The 18,102-nt window shown below is 31.2% G+C and overlaps 2 protein-coding genes across 2 annotated transcripts; one reads left to right on the forward strand and one right to left on the reverse strand.

The window, feature by feature from the left end:
• Positions 1-4,475: 4,475 nt before the first annotated feature.
• On the forward strand, positions 4,476-5,720 carry BNAA09G41160D. The gene is made up of 5 exons (XM_013804588.3): positions 4,476-4,666; positions 4,744-4,839; positions 5,128-5,253; positions 5,381-5,420; positions 5,522-5,720. Exons 1-5 carry the CDS (start codon positions 4,535-4,537, stop codon positions 5,593-5,595), a joined length of 468 nt encoding a protein of 155 aa, XP_013660042.2. The 5' UTR covers positions 4,476-4,534; the 3' UTR covers positions 5,596-5,720.
• A 4,817-nt stretch (positions 5,721-10,537) lies between these two features.
• Positions 10,538-13,913, reverse strand: LOC106368591 (probable aminotransferase TAT3). Its single transcript, XM_013808588.3, has 7 exons — positions 13,145-13,913; positions 12,701-13,043; positions 12,394-12,612; positions 12,072-12,131; positions 11,230-11,385; positions 11,000-11,093; positions 10,538-10,895 (listed from the first exon to the last, which is right to left on the reverse strand). The coding sequence occupies exons 1-7, from the start codon at positions 13,423-13,425 to the stop codon at positions 10,714-10,716; spliced, it is 1,335 nt and encodes a 444-aa protein (XP_013664042.2). The 5' UTR covers positions 13,426-13,913; the 3' UTR covers positions 10,538-10,713.
• Between the last annotated feature and the right edge of the window lie 4,189 nt (positions 13,914-18,102).

Below are 18,102 nucleotides of genomic sequence, written 5' to 3' on the forward strand. Positions count from 1 at the left end.
GTTGCCGTTTGCTATTAGTCAGTCGAGTGACGTTTTGTGGCTCACGTCAATATTAATGAAAGATTTGTTTGTCCTCCAACATCTGTTTGACCAAGTCACACATAAAGTCTTAACACTATTAAATATAAATATATAAATCTATCCTTATTGTTTGTAGCACATTTAAATATAGGGGAATTGGGGTGTATGGCAACGAAAAAAACGATAATTGACAGAGTAGCTATTTTACCTAATGAACAGATACACGGCGTCATATATATATAATAATACAGTATTACCCTTTTAATTAACCGGCTGCACCTGCTACAAAAATTAATTTTAAAAAAAAAATTAACTGCACAAAGGTAAATCGTGTCTTCATCCGAATCACAGCTTCTTCTTCTCACTTTCTTCAGCAATTTCTCGAAGTCGAAAGGCCTCCGATCTGCTCCAACGCTTCGCCTCTGCATGCAATCCAATTTTTATCTCGGTCGTCCTCTCTTTTAATCGTGTTCGCCGTTAGTAGGGGTGTTCAATCCGGATATCGGTTCGGTTTCGGTTCAGTTTTTTCGGTTTTCGGTATTTCGGTTAGTAAAATATAACTACCGTTCTAAATCCATATTTACTTCGGTTCGGTTCGGTTTATATACCGTCGGTTTTCGGTTTATTCGGTTTTATACCAAAAAACATAATTATTTAGTTTGAGATCATATTATATGAATTTTAGAGTCATATTGGCAATATAGTCATTTATTAAAAATATATTACATGTTCAATAAATGAACAAAAAAGTAAAAATGCTTCTACCATCAAATAAAATAATCAAATCTATAACTAAAATCAAAGCATGAAATTTTGAAAATAAAAATATGAAACAAAACAGAAATATGAAAAAAAAGTTTTTTTCACTCTTCCCTATATATTGTTTATTAAAGTCATGTTTTTTCAATTGAACACGAAACTCTGTTTGTTTACAGATAAGAAAAAAGTTGTAAAAATTTTCCATTAATTATTGTCCATCAAATTTATAATCTTCATATTAATTTAATGAAGACTAAAATAAAGCAAAAAAATCAAAAGAAGACTTAGAAAATAAGATGTCTGAATTGCGATGTATTGTTATTTAATTATAGTTCAAGTGTTTTACAAATTAAGGCTCTTTATTACTATAAAATTATAGTAATAGTTATTAACACAAATTTAACTTATGTAACAAATAGATTTTCATGTATTGTTATAAAATAGATACATATTTACGTGTTTCTACTTTTAATCGGTTTTGTTCGGTTTATTCGGTTTATTCGGTTTAATCGGTTATATACCAAACCATATCCAAATCCTACGGTTTTTATAAAATTATATCCATTCGGTTTATATGGTATATACCAAAACCAAACCATATTGTCTATTTCGGTTCGGTTCGGTTCGGTACGGTTCGGTTTTACCATGTTGAACAGCCCTAGCCGTTAGGGTTCGGCGGTTGGGTTTTGCGTTACGGTTTTGGCGGCGGGTAGTAACACAACCGACCTCTCCAACTTCACCAACTTGATTCTTCTGAGCTTTTTGACAGTCCTGTAAGTTCTCACTGTTCTTCCGTCGATTCTGGTTACTAAAACATCTTCTTTGCTTATCTGATTTTATTTTGGGATCCTCTCTGATGTTCTGCTTGAATTGGGGTTTCGTCTCTACGGTGCATAGTTCATGGTGTAGAAATATCTATTATTTTATGGAATAGCATCTGTAATACATAGATGTTTCATCGTATGTCTGTATTAGTATATCTCGTTGATATATGTCATGTCAAGTGGAATAGTATAAGGTTCACATTATTCCATTTTACATGGAATCATACTTTTACATCATATGCCTTTCCATTCGTTAGCCATTCTTATTCGATTTGACTCATAATTCATTTCTATATTTAATATTACAGTGTGAACCGTCCTCACTCTTCGCCTCTCTTATTTTTCATTCTTCAGGTTTGGTATGGAAAAATTAGACCTTCCAAGTAGATTGTTTGAGATAGGCTTTGATGTCAAGTGGATTTAGTTTCCTGAAGATTTGGGTTGCCTATGGTGGATTAGGGTTTATATTTTCCTAATTTGGGTTTAGTGTTTAATGTCAAGTGTTTAATTACCAGCCCCATTAGCTTTGTATTTCATGTTGCTCATAAGGAATGTAAATACATGTTTCCAGTATTATGGCAGGTGGATTTAATTTCACAAAGATTTGGGTTGCCTATGTATTGGGGTTTATATTTCTCTAACTTGGGTTTAGTGTTTACTATCAAGTTTTCTATTACTATCTTCATTAGCTTTGTATTTCATGTGGCTCATGAGGAATGTAAATACATGTCTCCAGTATTATGGCATGTGGATTTAATTTTATGAAGATTTGGGTTGCCTATGGATTGGGTTTATATTTTCTTAACTTGGATTTAGTGTTTACTGCTAAGTGTTCTATTACCATCCCTATTAGCTTTGTATTTCATGTTGCTCAATCTTGGTTCTAGTATGCACATAGTATCATTTTAAATAGTACATTGTATATAGTCTAGAAGTGTTCTCGTAATGGACGGTGCAAATATGTATGTAACTCTATAACACACATTTATAATCATTAACCTACATCATTAAAATGTGTATATCGTTTACAAATCAGAGGTTAGGGTTTAGTATTCCCAGTTAGGGTTTAGTATTTCCTAAACAACTTTTGTAATATGGAATAGAATATATCGGCTATTCTGTATAGAATGGCTTTATTCGTTTTTATACTATACAGATGGAATGGAAAATACTGTTTTTCAGTTTAGTTTATGTTGGTTTCAGGTTCAGGTTGGGTAAGAAGTACACACTTTGATGTCATCATAGAAGTTCAAAAATATTACCATTAAAATTATTTACTGTCAAAAATGTAAACTGTAAAAACATTTCCCTTCCGTTCTTGTTAATTTTTTTTGTGTTTCAGTATGTGGTTCTCATCACAACACACAACGCAAGACGTAACGTACTATCACTTGTAAATGGTTACCTGTTAAGGTAAGGGTTAAAACCGGATAGTTTGTGTATGAAATGTCTGACACTAAATAATGTCAAAATCAAAGTTATTTATTTAATTTAATCTTTATTTATGGCTAGTACGCAAATTAGCCCTTAAATATACCATCATTATAAATTTATAACTGTAGGTAAGAATATAAGTTGATCATTATTATATGTAAATACACAATTTTATCATCACATTTTTTTTGTCACAAAGACACAATTTTATCATCACTAACAGCATAATTATCATCATTTACTAACCAATCAAAAGTCTAACCAAACAAAACAAATACAATAAATCTATCATCAAAACCGTTGACCGAGATTCGTAATGGGTGAAGAGGTTCCAGCTTTGATAAACTTTGGTAAGGAAGCTAGAAGATTCGTTTTCTTTCTGTTTTCATTTGGTCCTTTTCAATATAAAAATGTTTTACAAGTTATATTTTGTAGATTAACACCAAATCTAGTCGCAGATTTCTCGGAGCCAAAACTAAGCAGCGTCTTAAGGATATTTGCCGATTGCTCCCAAAAGTGAGCATATCACTTGGTAGAAATTTCCTGCAAGCAACAACGAATTTATCACCTTATCCAAACAAAACGATTTAGAATTGATTTTTGTTTTTTTCCCTCCAACACATTTTTTAATACTACTTTTCAAAACCATTTTTCGATACATACTTTTCAATATGTTTACTACTTCCAAACGTATTATATTCTAGTATTGTCCTGAACTTCATTTTTAATAATAAAGTTATTACCTTATGTCAATATGAATACTCAAATAAATTAATAATGTCAATTTATTGTGTAATAGACTTAACAGTTTTAGTTGATCAAAAAAAAAAAGACTTAACAGTTTTCTTTTTTGATCAAAAAGACTTAATAGACTTAACAGTAATAGACAATGTTAAGTCTTAATAGACTTAACAGTAATAGACTTTACACAAAAATGTAAATTCTTAACACAATAATGTAATAGACTTAACAGTAATAGACTTAACACAATAGACTTAACAGTTTTTTGATCAAATATTAACACAATAATGTCAATTTATTGTGTAATAGACTCAATAGACTTAACAGTAATATACTTAATTGACTGAGAGTTTACAAGGACGCATAACATAACGAGTTTATTAACGAACATTTTAGACGATATGTCTAATGTTAGCGGGTAACAAAATTGTTATGTACTAATAAAAGATACCAACTATATTTTATTTTATTTTGAACTACTAATCATATTTTGGTTTATTCAATTTTGATTGCACAATAATATTTTGTTCGGATTCGATTTTAGTTCATATAGTTTGGCTTTGGTTGTTAGAAAAATTGATTTGGTTTTTGCTTGATAAATTCTCTTCGGTTCGGTTTTCACTCATACACACGCCATGCTGTTCTCAAAGCTTACAGAAGAACTTCGTGCCGTTTATATAAGTCGCCTACTTATTCCACTGAAAGAAGCGGGAAAATTAGATAAAACCCTAAGGGAGAGCGAAAGAGGGAAGGAGATGAGTCATCATCCTCATCACCACCACCAAGCCGTCGATAATCTTATCAATGTTTTCGCGAGAGCCTCTCGTGATCTCGATGCTGTCCATTTCAAGCTCGACAAGGAGTTCCAGCAGATTTACCCAGACAACGTAAGCAATTTCGATCCTGCTACTTTGGATTCAACCTCGATCTATCTAATCATTCAGTTTATGAATTTAATACGTAGGCGAATCCGATGAAGCTGATTCAGAGAATCAAGAAGCTGCAGGAAGATGTGACTTTCCTCAAAGACCAATGCCTTGAGCTTTTGTCTGCTAAACAGGTTCTTCCTTTGTTGTCTCTTTATGGCTACGAATGGTAACTACGATTTGAGCGGTGCGGGACAAGTGGTTCAATTGCGGTGCGATTTTAACAATTATAAAAACATATAAATATATGGTATATATAGAGTTTTTTGTTAGTCTTTAACTCCTGGGGCGGAGAACATTCGAAGCCTATATCTTTGAAACTGCTAAATCAAATCTGGAGTTTGTGGAAGGAAGTTTTGATTCTAGAAGGCTTCTCTGCAGTATTTGATTTTTTATTATCATTATTTGTTTGTTATGAACAGGATTTGATTGACAAGGCGCAGACAACACTTGTTGGTAACTACAACCTTATTCAGAAAATAAATGCGGCCTTGGGAGAATCAACAAACGGCGATGCTGATGATGATGCATTGGCTGATTTTAATCAGGTTGGTGGTGTTCGTTTTCTTCTTGATAATGCCAATCAATTCGATACCTTAAAAATCAAAATGCACATGAGCGTCCTTAAGAACATCTTTTTCCACCATAAATCCTTTTGCTTTTCATTTTCAACAGATAATTGAGGAGTGGACAATGCAAGTTAGATCAAGAACAGGTAACCAGAACAAAGCCATTAGATGTCGTGGAAACATTGAGTTATGTTTTGCAGTGGTTTTAAGTATTATTTTCCTAAATGATGCTTCTTGTTTCTGGTAGTGGGAGAGACAGAGGAGGCAGATAAAGAAGACATTAATAAGTTGCTTTTCTCCGCTATTGTTCATAACAATTGAGGATGTTCATGGTTATGTTCAGATTATGTAAACTGTGTTTTGGATTGTGTACCTAAGATCACTAGATCATTTTACAATCTAACATTACATGAACTATCCCCTTGTGCTTTAAAATTTGGTATTCATTTTGGTCGTTTCGTTTAGGTAGAGATACACTGTGGCTTAAATGTCTGGCAAAGCTTGCAAAACATCAATTGCTATTGGTATTTTTCCTTTATACATGGTTTCATCTTTGGATGTTCCCGCAAAATAAGGCAATAATCTCTTAGAAGCACACATTGTAAGACGCAAGCCCAAGAGCGTCATTTGAGTAGCCTTCTTACCTTAATACATGCTTACCAATATTCATCTTCTTCAGCAATTGTTTGCTTCTCTCTCTATCTTAAACAACGCCATCGAGACTGAGGATATTGTTGATATCATCATTTTTTTTCTCATCATCAATATTATGTAACGATTCTCCAGAATGAACATGTCAGCCTGCAATCTGACTTTGCATTGAAGGATTCTGCCATGTCAGAGTAAGGCTCTGTGAATGTCTCACCAACCCTGTTTCCTCTTATAACCTGATCAAGCATAAGATCAGTAAGTCCATGATCAATGTCCATTCTATACAAGGAGGACCAATACTGCTACAGAGGTAATCATTCATCTTTCTCTTCCCCGGCATGAACCATCAGGAAAATTTGACACATTTAAAAATGCTTCAAAAGTTGAAAGTGTATATTAAGTAACGTCACTTTCTTATTAATGGAGAAACATTTTGAAAGAATAACCTTCAAAATGTAAGTTATTTATATGGGTGCCATGCTGACATGTCAACACCATATTCACTCTCAGCTCATATATAAAATTACCCTTTCTCACTTAGAGAAATTACATCAAATGCCATTGTCAATCCAAACTAATTATTGTTGTTATATATCATGCTCTCATAAAAATTACCTTTTCTTAACCGTAGCTTTTACCTTATGTAAAAGTCAAAACAGTTATCTATCTTTTTTACCAGTGGTCGTACTTTAAGTTATGGCCTCCTTTTTTGTTCAAGATGTTCTACATCGTTGAACACTTGAACTCTTTAATATTTGTTTTTTTTTTATATTCTCCTACGGCTTTCGCGAATGACTCAACAGAATCGTTGAAAACTTTTTATATCATTGATTCGTTTATATCATTGATTTTGTTTCTTTTACCCTGTAGTTTTTCTTAAAACTTTTTCCATGTTTGGGTTGTTTATCAGAATTTTTTGTTTTTTTTTTTCATAATCTCCTCGATCATACAAATCTTCTCACCTCCAATTAGTTGATATTTTTAAGTTTCCAAAAGGCTTCCAGTTTTTGATGATTACGCCGTAATGCAGATCTTAACCAAAACACAAGTTCAAAGGGATTTTCACAAACCGAAATAGCGTAATGAAAACAAATTTAATTGACTAAAATTTGCTACTTTACAACGATTTATTAAAGCAATATATACATGAATCTGGTGCTGATTACTGATGGTATACGGAAACTAAGTTTGGAGGATATGGTAATTGATATTACTCTTTTAGAGTAGAATATAGATAGTTTTGACTATATTAAATATTTTGCAGTCATAAATATATAAGTTATTCCGCCAGTAACTAGGACATTTAAAGAGCTTTGGTGTCAAAAAGTATATATGGTAAATTATACTGTGATTTACGTTAATTAGAGAGTGATTGGCAAGCTTAATCTGTTCCATGAATTATGCTAATATTTCAAAAAAATTGCTCATCAATGCTCTGATTTTCTTCTATATAAGCCACTACAATGTTAGCCATTTCATCATTAAGCATAATCTTTCATAGAGAAAAAAAAAATCTTTTTGGAGGGTCATTCTCGGTGCTTTCTGAAGCACCTGAGGTTATATAAATGCTATTTATATCTATTACCTATATTCCGTAATTATGTAAAAAATGAGCGGCTTATTGTTTGTATGCTAACTATGCAGGGGTCTCTAATGTGCATGGTGGTTCATCTCAGCATTCTGACTCTAATGATCTAACACCAGCCAAGCACACTACCAGAATGGCGTGTACTATAAAGTTGAAGAAGGGATGGTCGAAGTGAGAAAGGGTAATTTTTGCAATATTTCGCTGAGTTTTTCGATTTGGTTTTATTTATCGATTGAAGTTTGTGTTTTCTGGTCTTTTTAAGGTTGATTTGCTTTGTTGTTTGAATTTTACAATTAATTTGAAACCTCTACTCTTCATCATTTCCAATTTTTGCAACTAATCTTATATTGTCATGGCTGAATACACTGTTCCTATCTTTTTAGACATTTTTTTTACAGTATCTTTTTAGACATTATAGGCGAATCCTTTTGAATATTAGCTTCAAAAAATAATTTACTATAAATGTACTTAATTTTAAGCCTCATTTTTTATTTAAAGTTTGACTTTTGCATTTGTTGTTATTTTTTTTTTTGATCAACTGTTGTTATTTTTTCATATGTCAATACCCTATACTTAATTTAGACACTCTGCATTACCAGTCAAGTTCTAAGAAAAAAACGGTGAAGAAGCATTTATATTTACATGTTTGATTGACGTTGTTCATTTGAGTTGTACTTGATGGAACAGTTAGTGTGAACATACATGACCATCTTTATCTGACAGCTCTCACCCTGTAAACACACATGAATAGGCACTTTAGTGAGGAAAGCAATAAGTTAGATTCTTGAATACATTAAGGTTGACATGTTAATTATTTCATTCTTACGTTGAAAGTGATGTGGCGGGAGCGACACAAAATAAGTGCAGAGACTTCTTTAAGCACCACTTATCTATAGAACAAAACACATATAATCAAAGGGGATTAAGTATTTGTAAACAGTAATTGAGCATTATGTTATTCTCGGTGAGAGCTGACAGAGACGCTTACTAAACCAATTCAGCATTAGTGATGTATTGATGCAGTGTTGATACGAAGCTGCATCCGTCTTACGCTCTTTCTTGCTTAATTATCTACTCAACAAATTCACCGTTCGGTAATTTTAGCGATAGAAGACATTTGATGGAGAGGACAACCTAACAGAAAAATCATGTATTTTTAATGAAGAATCTGATAAACGATGACCAGAACGAGAAGAAGTGTAAACTGACATGGGATCCTGAGTTAGAACTCCACAGAATATGAAAAATCTGAAAACCTTTGCGTTGGAACACATAATTGGCGATATGATAATATTTTCTACCTATATATCTATTGTGAATGTAAAATTATAATGCTTTCAACCAAATAGCATACAAACACATAATTGCAGTCCAAGAGAACAAGATAGGCAAGATATGAACAAAACCACCAAGAAAAAATGAACGAGAATAGTAATCAGATTCCTAATGCAAAGAGAAGAAAGCATGGTATAGTTTTGTGATTCAATTACACGTTGTGAGGCTTGAATTCTCACATGAAATTTTTGTTTACACAAATTGAATTTTTTTCCTTTTGGTTGTTGTAGTGGACCGCATAAATAAATAAGCAAATGTGGTTATTTTGCAAGACTTAACTAATTCACAAGGAAATGACTCAAAAGATACAAGAATACAAAGACAGTGACAAAAAAAACTTAAAGGTCGGGTACACCCCCAACAAGAAAAAAAAAATTCTGAAGGCCATTACAGTAATTAAGGAAGACAATATCTGAATATGTTTTTCTGATCAATAACGATGGTCCATTAACATAAATAATTTAGGTAAGCCCGTCAATAATTAGAGATCACATGTAACAATATATGGCTCAAACTAAGGGCATGACTGGTTCAAACGCAGCGGTTGCGGTTACGGGAGTTTGTGGATGCGGGCGGTTGCGGTTTCTATCGGTTTTAAGAGATTTGAACGACTGGTACTGCGGTTAAAAATTGATGCGTTTGTGGGTGACTTATGACTGGTTAACTACCTAATGCGGTAACAATCAAATAATAAATTAACAATATTTACATTTAATATAATTATAAAAATATCAAAAATCATAAAATTATACTCCCTCTGTTTTTAATTATAAGTAGTTTTACTTAAAAGCACAAATATTTAGAAAGTTGTTATCTAAAAAAATATATCATTTAATCAATTAATTCAACCAATTATAAAAAACTTAACATTATTTTATTGGTCACACAATATCCAATAAATGAAAAAGGTGCATTGAAATATGTAAACTACTTAAATTGCGAAACAAACTCTTTTTGCTAAAACTACTTACATTTGAAAACAGAGGGAGTATTAAATATAAAATTTATATTTAGAAAATTATAATTTTAATTTTTGAAAATTTATTGAAATTGTTTTTATTATAAAGTTTTATAATATTAATTAAAATATAATAGATATATTTTAATATTTTCATAATTTCAATTTTAAATTTTTTATTAAATATGTTTACTTTTGTATATATATTGTTTTAAAAAAAAAGAAAAAAATTTTACCCTCTCGCAACCGCCCGTAACCGCAAACGCTAGCTGAAGCCAGCTTTTGAATTTATGAGATTCGGAGCGGTTTGAAGCGGTTTAGAGCGATTGGAGTGATTGTTGCAAACCGCCGATAACCGCTACCAACCGCAAAAGCTGCGTTTGCGGGTGGTAGCGGGAAAACCAGTCGCCCCCTAAGTCCATCAATAATAGATTAATACTATTCCTTTTTAACAGATTAACACTATTCAGTCCGAATATTTAAGCTTCGATCAGGCTAATTTTTTTACCTGTAATGGTCAAATCATTACTATGAAACAACACACTCTGATTGTTTTTAAACTATATGGTTTATATTTTCATATAGTTTATGCATTCAAAAATATCAATGAGTATGTAATTCATATTGCTTTAGGATCCATAAATACTATATTACTTCAAAATTACTGATACAAAAGACTCACCCCGCGCATAGCGCGGGTCTCATCCTAGTGTTTAAGAAAAGTGCATCCATGTGTTACCAATTCTTTAATCTTTGAGTTGTTCTAACATTTAGTCAATAATTCAACTTTTTATTGATGACTTAAAATATTACTGTTTTTGAGTAACGACTTAAATATTACAAAAGTTCAAATACTTAGATTTATTCGTCCCTTGTTACAAAACGAAAACCCTGGAGACTTTATGGATTAAGAAAAACAAATTTCCATTTCCTGATCATTGTAAATTTGCAATAGACCCATTGAATTGGGTAGCTTTCTTATTGCATGGCGATCATAGAAGGTTTTTATTCTGTCAAATATCTCATCTAGCACTGACGCGTCGGTTCCAATCGATATTCTCACCCAATTATCAGCCCCTAGAGCCACTCCTACAAAACATTTTTTCTTAAATTATAAATAAACAACACAAAATTTATCATCATATATTTGGAGGCCAGGGATTTACATAAAACTTAATTAAATCGATAAGCACCTGGAATCAAGAGGACGCTCTCCTCACTAACTAGCTTCATGCAAAACTCAAAGTCATTTTTGATATTAACCAACATTGACGTATCAAGTTTTACCTGTGGAATAAATAGTTCAAATCAGTCAGTTTTATTTTGATCCTGAACATTAAAGTAAAATCTAAGAAATGAAAAATACCCATAAGTAAGAAAAATACCCATAAGTAAAATCCTGAGCATAAAAGTAAAATCTTACCCATAAGTAAGAACAAGATTCAGGTTTCTTGGGACAAAAGAGACAAGGGATGTCCTTGAGCCTCTCACACGAAAATTCTACCGACTGTCTCATTGCTTTAATCTTCTTGTCGAAGAACTCTTTAGGTGTTTTCTCTAATATATCAGGAAGTGCCTCCTATCAAATTTCACAAAGACAAACTCAATTATTTAGAAAGATTAACATAAATATATAGTAAGAATCTCTTTATGTTATACTTTTACATTATACAATTACCCCATATCTATTAGTTTGAAAAATGAACTAATAGAAACATTTAGTTTAACAATAACTAAACCTGATGTCATCAGCAAAATAACTTCTTAAATAATAGTAAATTTTTTAAATAATAGTATAGATAAAAGTATATTTTCTTAGTCATGGTCTTACAGAAAATAATATATAAAACCATAGTATATATGAATAGTATAGTGGCTTTATATTATGTAAAAGTGAACAACTGATATTAGTAAAAAAATTCGTTTGTAAGAACATGTTTACAATATTAATATTACAAACATGAGGTAACACAATGAGAGGGTCCACAATGTAATAGTTCTTTCCATTTGTTAGTTAATGTTTTCAATATTTAAAACTATACATTATATAACATTGTAATATATATTAGTGATACCAATGGCAATCTTGTAATATGTTAGTAAAAAAATGATTTTAAATATGGGTTGAGAAAGGAAACATGTAAGGCTGGTAGGTCAGCATGATATAAGTGTAAATAAGATATCAAAGTAATTTTTCTCTTTAAAGTCGATTCACTTTTAATTCATAAGGGATTTATATAGGATAGCCAACGTGAGAGCACAAACCTGGAGAATAAGTGAAGGTTGTGGAGTTAAGTCTAAACAATCCTCTATTGCTTGAATAACCTGTTGTGAACAAATTGCCAAAAACTTTAATTTGACTCTCGTACTAATTATTTAATGTGCGTGACTAATATAATTAAATAGGTTTTTTTTTGTCAGCAATTAAATAGGGTTTAGATTTATAAAAGCTTCTTCCTAATTAGGGATATTAGAAGACTATTCAAGCATATACTTTTGTTTGTTAGTAGAAGTTGTGTTTGACCACACGGCTCATATCAACTCTAATATATTAAAAAGTATTGAGGTAAAAAAGTTTTTAACTAACCCCTGTTGATTTCAAAATGCTATTAGGATCATTCATGGCCATCCAACCAATTCTCCAACCCGGGACGACCCATCCCTTGGATATGGATCCGAGCGTGATCACTGGAGCTATCGATGCAAAGATCCCCATGGGAATAAAAGGCCTATCTCCATATACAACATGTTTGTATACTTCATCAGATATCACCACTATACCAAGTTTCCTAGCCATCTCGGCAACCTGAAGGTTGGTCCATGCAAATATGGGTATTAGATTATAACTTCTTTACAAAGTTTATGCTTATTGATTATGTGAAAATTACATATACCTTATTGAGATGATCGTAGCTGTAGACATTTCCACAAGGATTGTTGGGATTGATAAGTACCATTGCGACGGTATTCTCATCAGCAGCAGCCTCGAGGCCGTCTAGGTCTATCTCCCAATCTTTTTGGGGAAGGAGATCGTACTTGCGAATCTCAAGGCAACTATAGAGAGCACGAGCATCGTAATGAGGGTAACCCGGCCTTGGAAGCAGAATGTTGGCGACTGAATTTCCGGCTAGTGAATCTATTACAATCTCTATTGCCTGGTTGCAACCACCTGTGATATACACATCCTCCTCCTTCAGCTTCGCTGGAAGCTCTCCGTTTAGATAATCCGCTACCGCCCTGAGAGAACCGGTTAAAGTTAATTAATGAACTATTGATTTAAAAGTTATTTTGAAAGATTTTGTTGTGACAATAAATAAATTTTTAAATTGAACTCAAACCTTCTAGCTTTTAATATTCCAGGGCTCGGTGCATAAGAGTTAGCCATGCCCGAGCGTGCCGCTGCAGCCACGGCTTCCTCTGCTACGGGGCAAGTCAGAAAGCTGGGAGAGGCGGAGGGATCGCCAGGACTTGGGGCCAAGATGGGTTTCCCGCTGTTCAAGTTGTAGTTTCTGAACATCTTAAAAACAAGCTTTCTCAACGCTACCGCAGCCGCATCACTAGTTGCTGTGTTTCCCTTAAACTGCCAAACATTGCCGTTTGCGTTGCCGTTGTTCGCCATCTTCTCTCGTTTTGATTTTAGATGCTTCTTGTAGTTGTGGGTACATGCTTTTTTTATTGCCAGTCTCGTACCCTTTTTATAGGACCACAAGCAGACTGAACTGCTACGAATTTTCAGCACTATTTTAGCATTCGGAATTTTGACCGATTTAGTATTAGTATGTTTGCCATGACTATTATTTGAAAGACTTTACGTCTCTATCTCCTTCAAAATTTTGTTTGTCGCAACAAAACCATTGTTCTAAAACAAGCTAGGCGTCGGCGGCAGATAAACCTCTAGCTAATAGCCGCGCGGACGTGTAAATGGAATTTAGATGGATATATATAAATAAAAATAATAATACATATACATTAGTTTTCGAAAACTGAACAGAGAATATATTTCAAATATAATTTTTATGTGTAAAATATAGTAACATAAATATTTTATTTTGCAAAACGTGTTTAAATATATATAATGATGATAAACATTTATAAAGTGAAATTATTTTTCAAATTATTAAACCAATAGCTATAATCATATAAATACATAAATAAATAAAAATTAATAAACATTAGTAAACTATATAATAATGGTAATATTTAGTTTAAAAAAAATATTAATGCTTAAATCCATTTAGGTATTTGCTAGATCGCATAATATTCACCTAAACGTTATTATGCGCTTAAACTATATAAGTCCGTATAAAACACTTTGTAATATGTAAACGGTACGGTTAACTATTGTACATCGCATACACACAACCTACACGGGTTCATAGACCATATTTTTAAATACTGAATAAAACTCTATAAAGTTTAATCAAGAATAATAATTAATTTATATAGTTTTTATTTTGAATTTTTCTTTTAAGTATATTTTTATTTAAAATAAAATATTTAATTTCACATTTTTATTTATTAATTAAATTTTAGAGTTTTAACTTTTATATTGTTTATTAGATTATTTGATTTTTATAATATATCTCTAATGAATCAAAGATACGTACAAATTGGAAGGACTCCTTCACCACTGGTTCAAGCAGGACCACCCTAGAAGATTCTTTCTATCTATGTTTATAAAGGTCTTACTTGTTTTCAGCTTTATTTTGGCTTACAAATTTCTGTTCATTTCCACTTATTAGTTACTAGTATTTCCTCCCGTATTACTATTACGTACGGGCCTTTATATTTATGTATATATATTGTATGTTCATTTTGAACATATTATATATACATTTAAATTTATAATTAAAATAAATATTATTTTGAGGATTATTGTTGGCAAACTTTAAAAGAAACTAAAATTTTGATGTTCATATCTTACAATAGTGTATAGACCCAAATGTATAATATTAATCCTTTTCCAAACCAACAAAATCATTAAATATAAACAATAAAATCATAGGTTTTGCACAAAAGTACAATTAAATTTCAACTTAGTTTTTGTAGATAATTGAGGTTAATTATTATGTTTTTTAGTCATTTTTTTGTTGCTTCGGCTTTTCTGTTTGTGAACGGATCTACAAATTTGTTAAACACTAAATAAGAAAAACAAAATCAGAAGTACAGGTTGAATTGAAAGTAAAGAAAAAAATACACCTCTTTTTATAAGATAATAAATACACAATACAAAAATATGGAAGACTAACCTGATGTTAGGTCTTAATTTAGATAATAAACATAAGTCCTCATTCCTCTATCACCCGAGTGTTTTATTATCCCCATTTTCTCTTTTTTTCTTCTTCTTGTGGTTCGCTTTATAGGGGCCATGTACATGTGATTTGAAGGTGAGCCTCTAACTCTTCTTCCCTGAATCATTCACCAAAGCAAATAAATTTGTTCAACAAAATTGAGAATCAGTTTTGTCCATTATGAAAATGTTATTGACCTATGTTATTTACGTACCTTTTTCAGCATATAGTGTGATGTATGTGCAATATCTTAAAAAATGAAAGAAAAGAAATATAGTATCAATGACGTGTTTTTAAACGCTAAAATGCCACAAAACTATTCATTGTGTGTAATAGAGTTGGAGATGCTTATTGCTACCTTTGTTGCCGAAGCTTTGATTTGTCTTCTTTAATTGAAGAATTAAGATTTGAAACGTGAGCACTCGAAGGCCATTTACAACTTGAAATATGTGAAAAAAGATTATTTAAGAGTAATTATAAACCATTTTTTTTGTTGCTTCAATCAAAGATCACAATTGTTAAAAAGAAGAATATGAAGCGATGGAATAGCAAAAAGAGATGAAGTAGAAGGGAGATTAATAGAGAGTAAAATTAATAAATTGAAGTAACAATATATAAACAATAAAACAGTTTAAATCGTGATTAGTTTTGAACGTGGGGTGAATGTGAGAACATTTAGGGCTTTAGATTTTAGTTATTTGGAGTTTCAGAAATTTTATGATCAAAATTAATCTGTTCTGACAACATTTAAAAAAAAACATTTTTGTAAAAATACATGTCATGTGTCAGATTTTGATTGGTGAGATGACTTACGCTTTAGTATATAAGAGATACTTGTATGAGATTAAATATTGAACAGAAACAAAAAAAATTGTGTCGCTCCATAGGTTATTCTTGGGGATTTTTTTTTTAAATAATGTATTCAATTTTAAGAGTTTTTCATTGAATACAGTTTTGATATAAGATTGTGTCGCTCCATAGGTGATTCTTGGGGATTTCATAGTTTTATTTATTAATTTAATTTTATAGATTTAACTTTTACTGCTCATTGTGCTTTGAGAAACTTTCAATTCGGAAAATATAAGAATGTGATTTTTAATTTTTGATATGAAAGGCTAAGAAACTTTTCATACTTGTGATATGTTAACACGTGAAGATTAAAGATTGTCCTCATCATTTTGATGGGAACGAAGAGGCTGGAAATGATGACATTGTGATCAATGAAAATTGGATGATGGTTACATACAAAAAGTGACGTCAGCTGGTTGAAACTTGGATGATGGTTTACATACAAGAAGTGATGTCAGCTGGTTTTCATGAGGCTAAGCGAGAAAACTAACATCATCAAAAGCAAAAGACGGACGACCATTTCATGTAACATTTCTTTGACCTTTTTTTTTAAATAGTGATATTCTTGTAAATAACTTGATATGTTAGGAATAATATAGGATGAAAATGATTAGTCTTGTGTTTGACCAACAATTTTGGGTCATTAGCAACAAACCTATTTATTGTTTAGATATGTAGAGTTTCGTATAATTTTAAAATTGAACCACAATTTATTTTGGTTCTAGTTAAGTTAAAATATTAATTAACTTTGTTAATTAAGTTTAGTTTGATTCTTCATCTTAGATTTGTAAAGATTTTATAAAATTATTTATAAAATTAACGATATGTTGTTTTGAGGGAAAATAGGAAAAATTGTTGATAGACTAGAGTTATATTCAGTAAAAATATTCAACAGTGCCAACAGTTAATCACGGAAGAAGGAATTTTACATTTTTTAACTTTGATATCCTGTTAATTTTTACCATAAACTAACATGTCTTTTAAATAAGTTATCTGAACTATCAAATTAATTTTGAAAACAGAATTGACCAAAATGATGTTGGGTGACCAGTATTACTAATATTCTAAAATATTCAAAAAAAAATCTGAAAACCTGAAAATACAATACTCCTTCCGTTTCAGTTTAGTTGTTGTTGTAGCTTAAAATTTTCGTTTCAAAATAAGTGTTGTTTTATAATTTTAATGAAGATTTATTGATTTTGATATTCTAATTTTTTTTTTTATCGGTTGAAATGTGGTTAGGTGTACTGGTAAGGATATTTTTATTTAGTAAATATACAAAATTGTTTTTTTAATCTATGTGCTCAAGTCTAAAACGACAATTAAAATAAATCGGAGGAAGTAAATACCATAAAGCCAAAATATATTCAAAAAAACGAGAGACTACAAATACCTACAAACCTAAGAATATACCTGAAACTTGAGAAACATGAAAATTCTTTAAATACAAAAATATACTCAGAAATCAGAAATTTGAGAGTGCATGACCTAATACTGTAAAATCACCATAATAGAATCTTGTCAAAGTCGGTCTTTATGGATTGGTTCATGTATGAGTTTTAGGTCCGAGTTAAATGTCTAGGACAAAATTCTGAATTGAAATTGGCTCAATACGATTCAGTTTCCAATTTTATCCGATCAAACACTCAAATAATCCACACATTATGTGTAATAATTATTTTTAGATATTTTGATATATTTTGAGCTGTCATATTTTGAGTTTTCTGGTATAATTTAATTTTTGAGTGTATTTTTGGGGTTTTGGGTGTATTTTGGGGTTTCAGTATATTTTTGTATTTAAGATATTTTCAGTATTTTTTTTGTAGAGTATTTTATATTGTTTCTGGTTTTCAGGTATATCTTAAGTTTTGAGTATATATAGTTTTCTGGATTTAAATTTTATTTTGGAATTTCTATTTTTAGTCATTTTGGATTTTGTGTATAGTTTAGATTTTTAGATAATTTTTGATAAATTTTATGTAACAACTGATTCATCATAAACTAAATATGCAGCATCTAATTTAGTATGGTTGACCAATAATAATGTGGTCAATGTTTTTTTATTTAAATTGATATTTTAGATAGTTTATTTAAAATGCATGTTAGCTAGGGGTGTTCAATCCGGATATCGGTTCGGTTTCGCTTCGGTTTTTTTC

This window comes from Brassica napus, chromosome A9, assembly GCF_020379485.1.
Source record: "Brassica napus cultivar Da-Ae chromosome A9, Da-Ae, whole genome shotgun sequence".
NCBI classification, from domain to species: Eukaryota; Viridiplantae; Streptophyta; class Magnoliopsida; order Brassicales; family Brassicaceae; genus Brassica; species Brassica napus.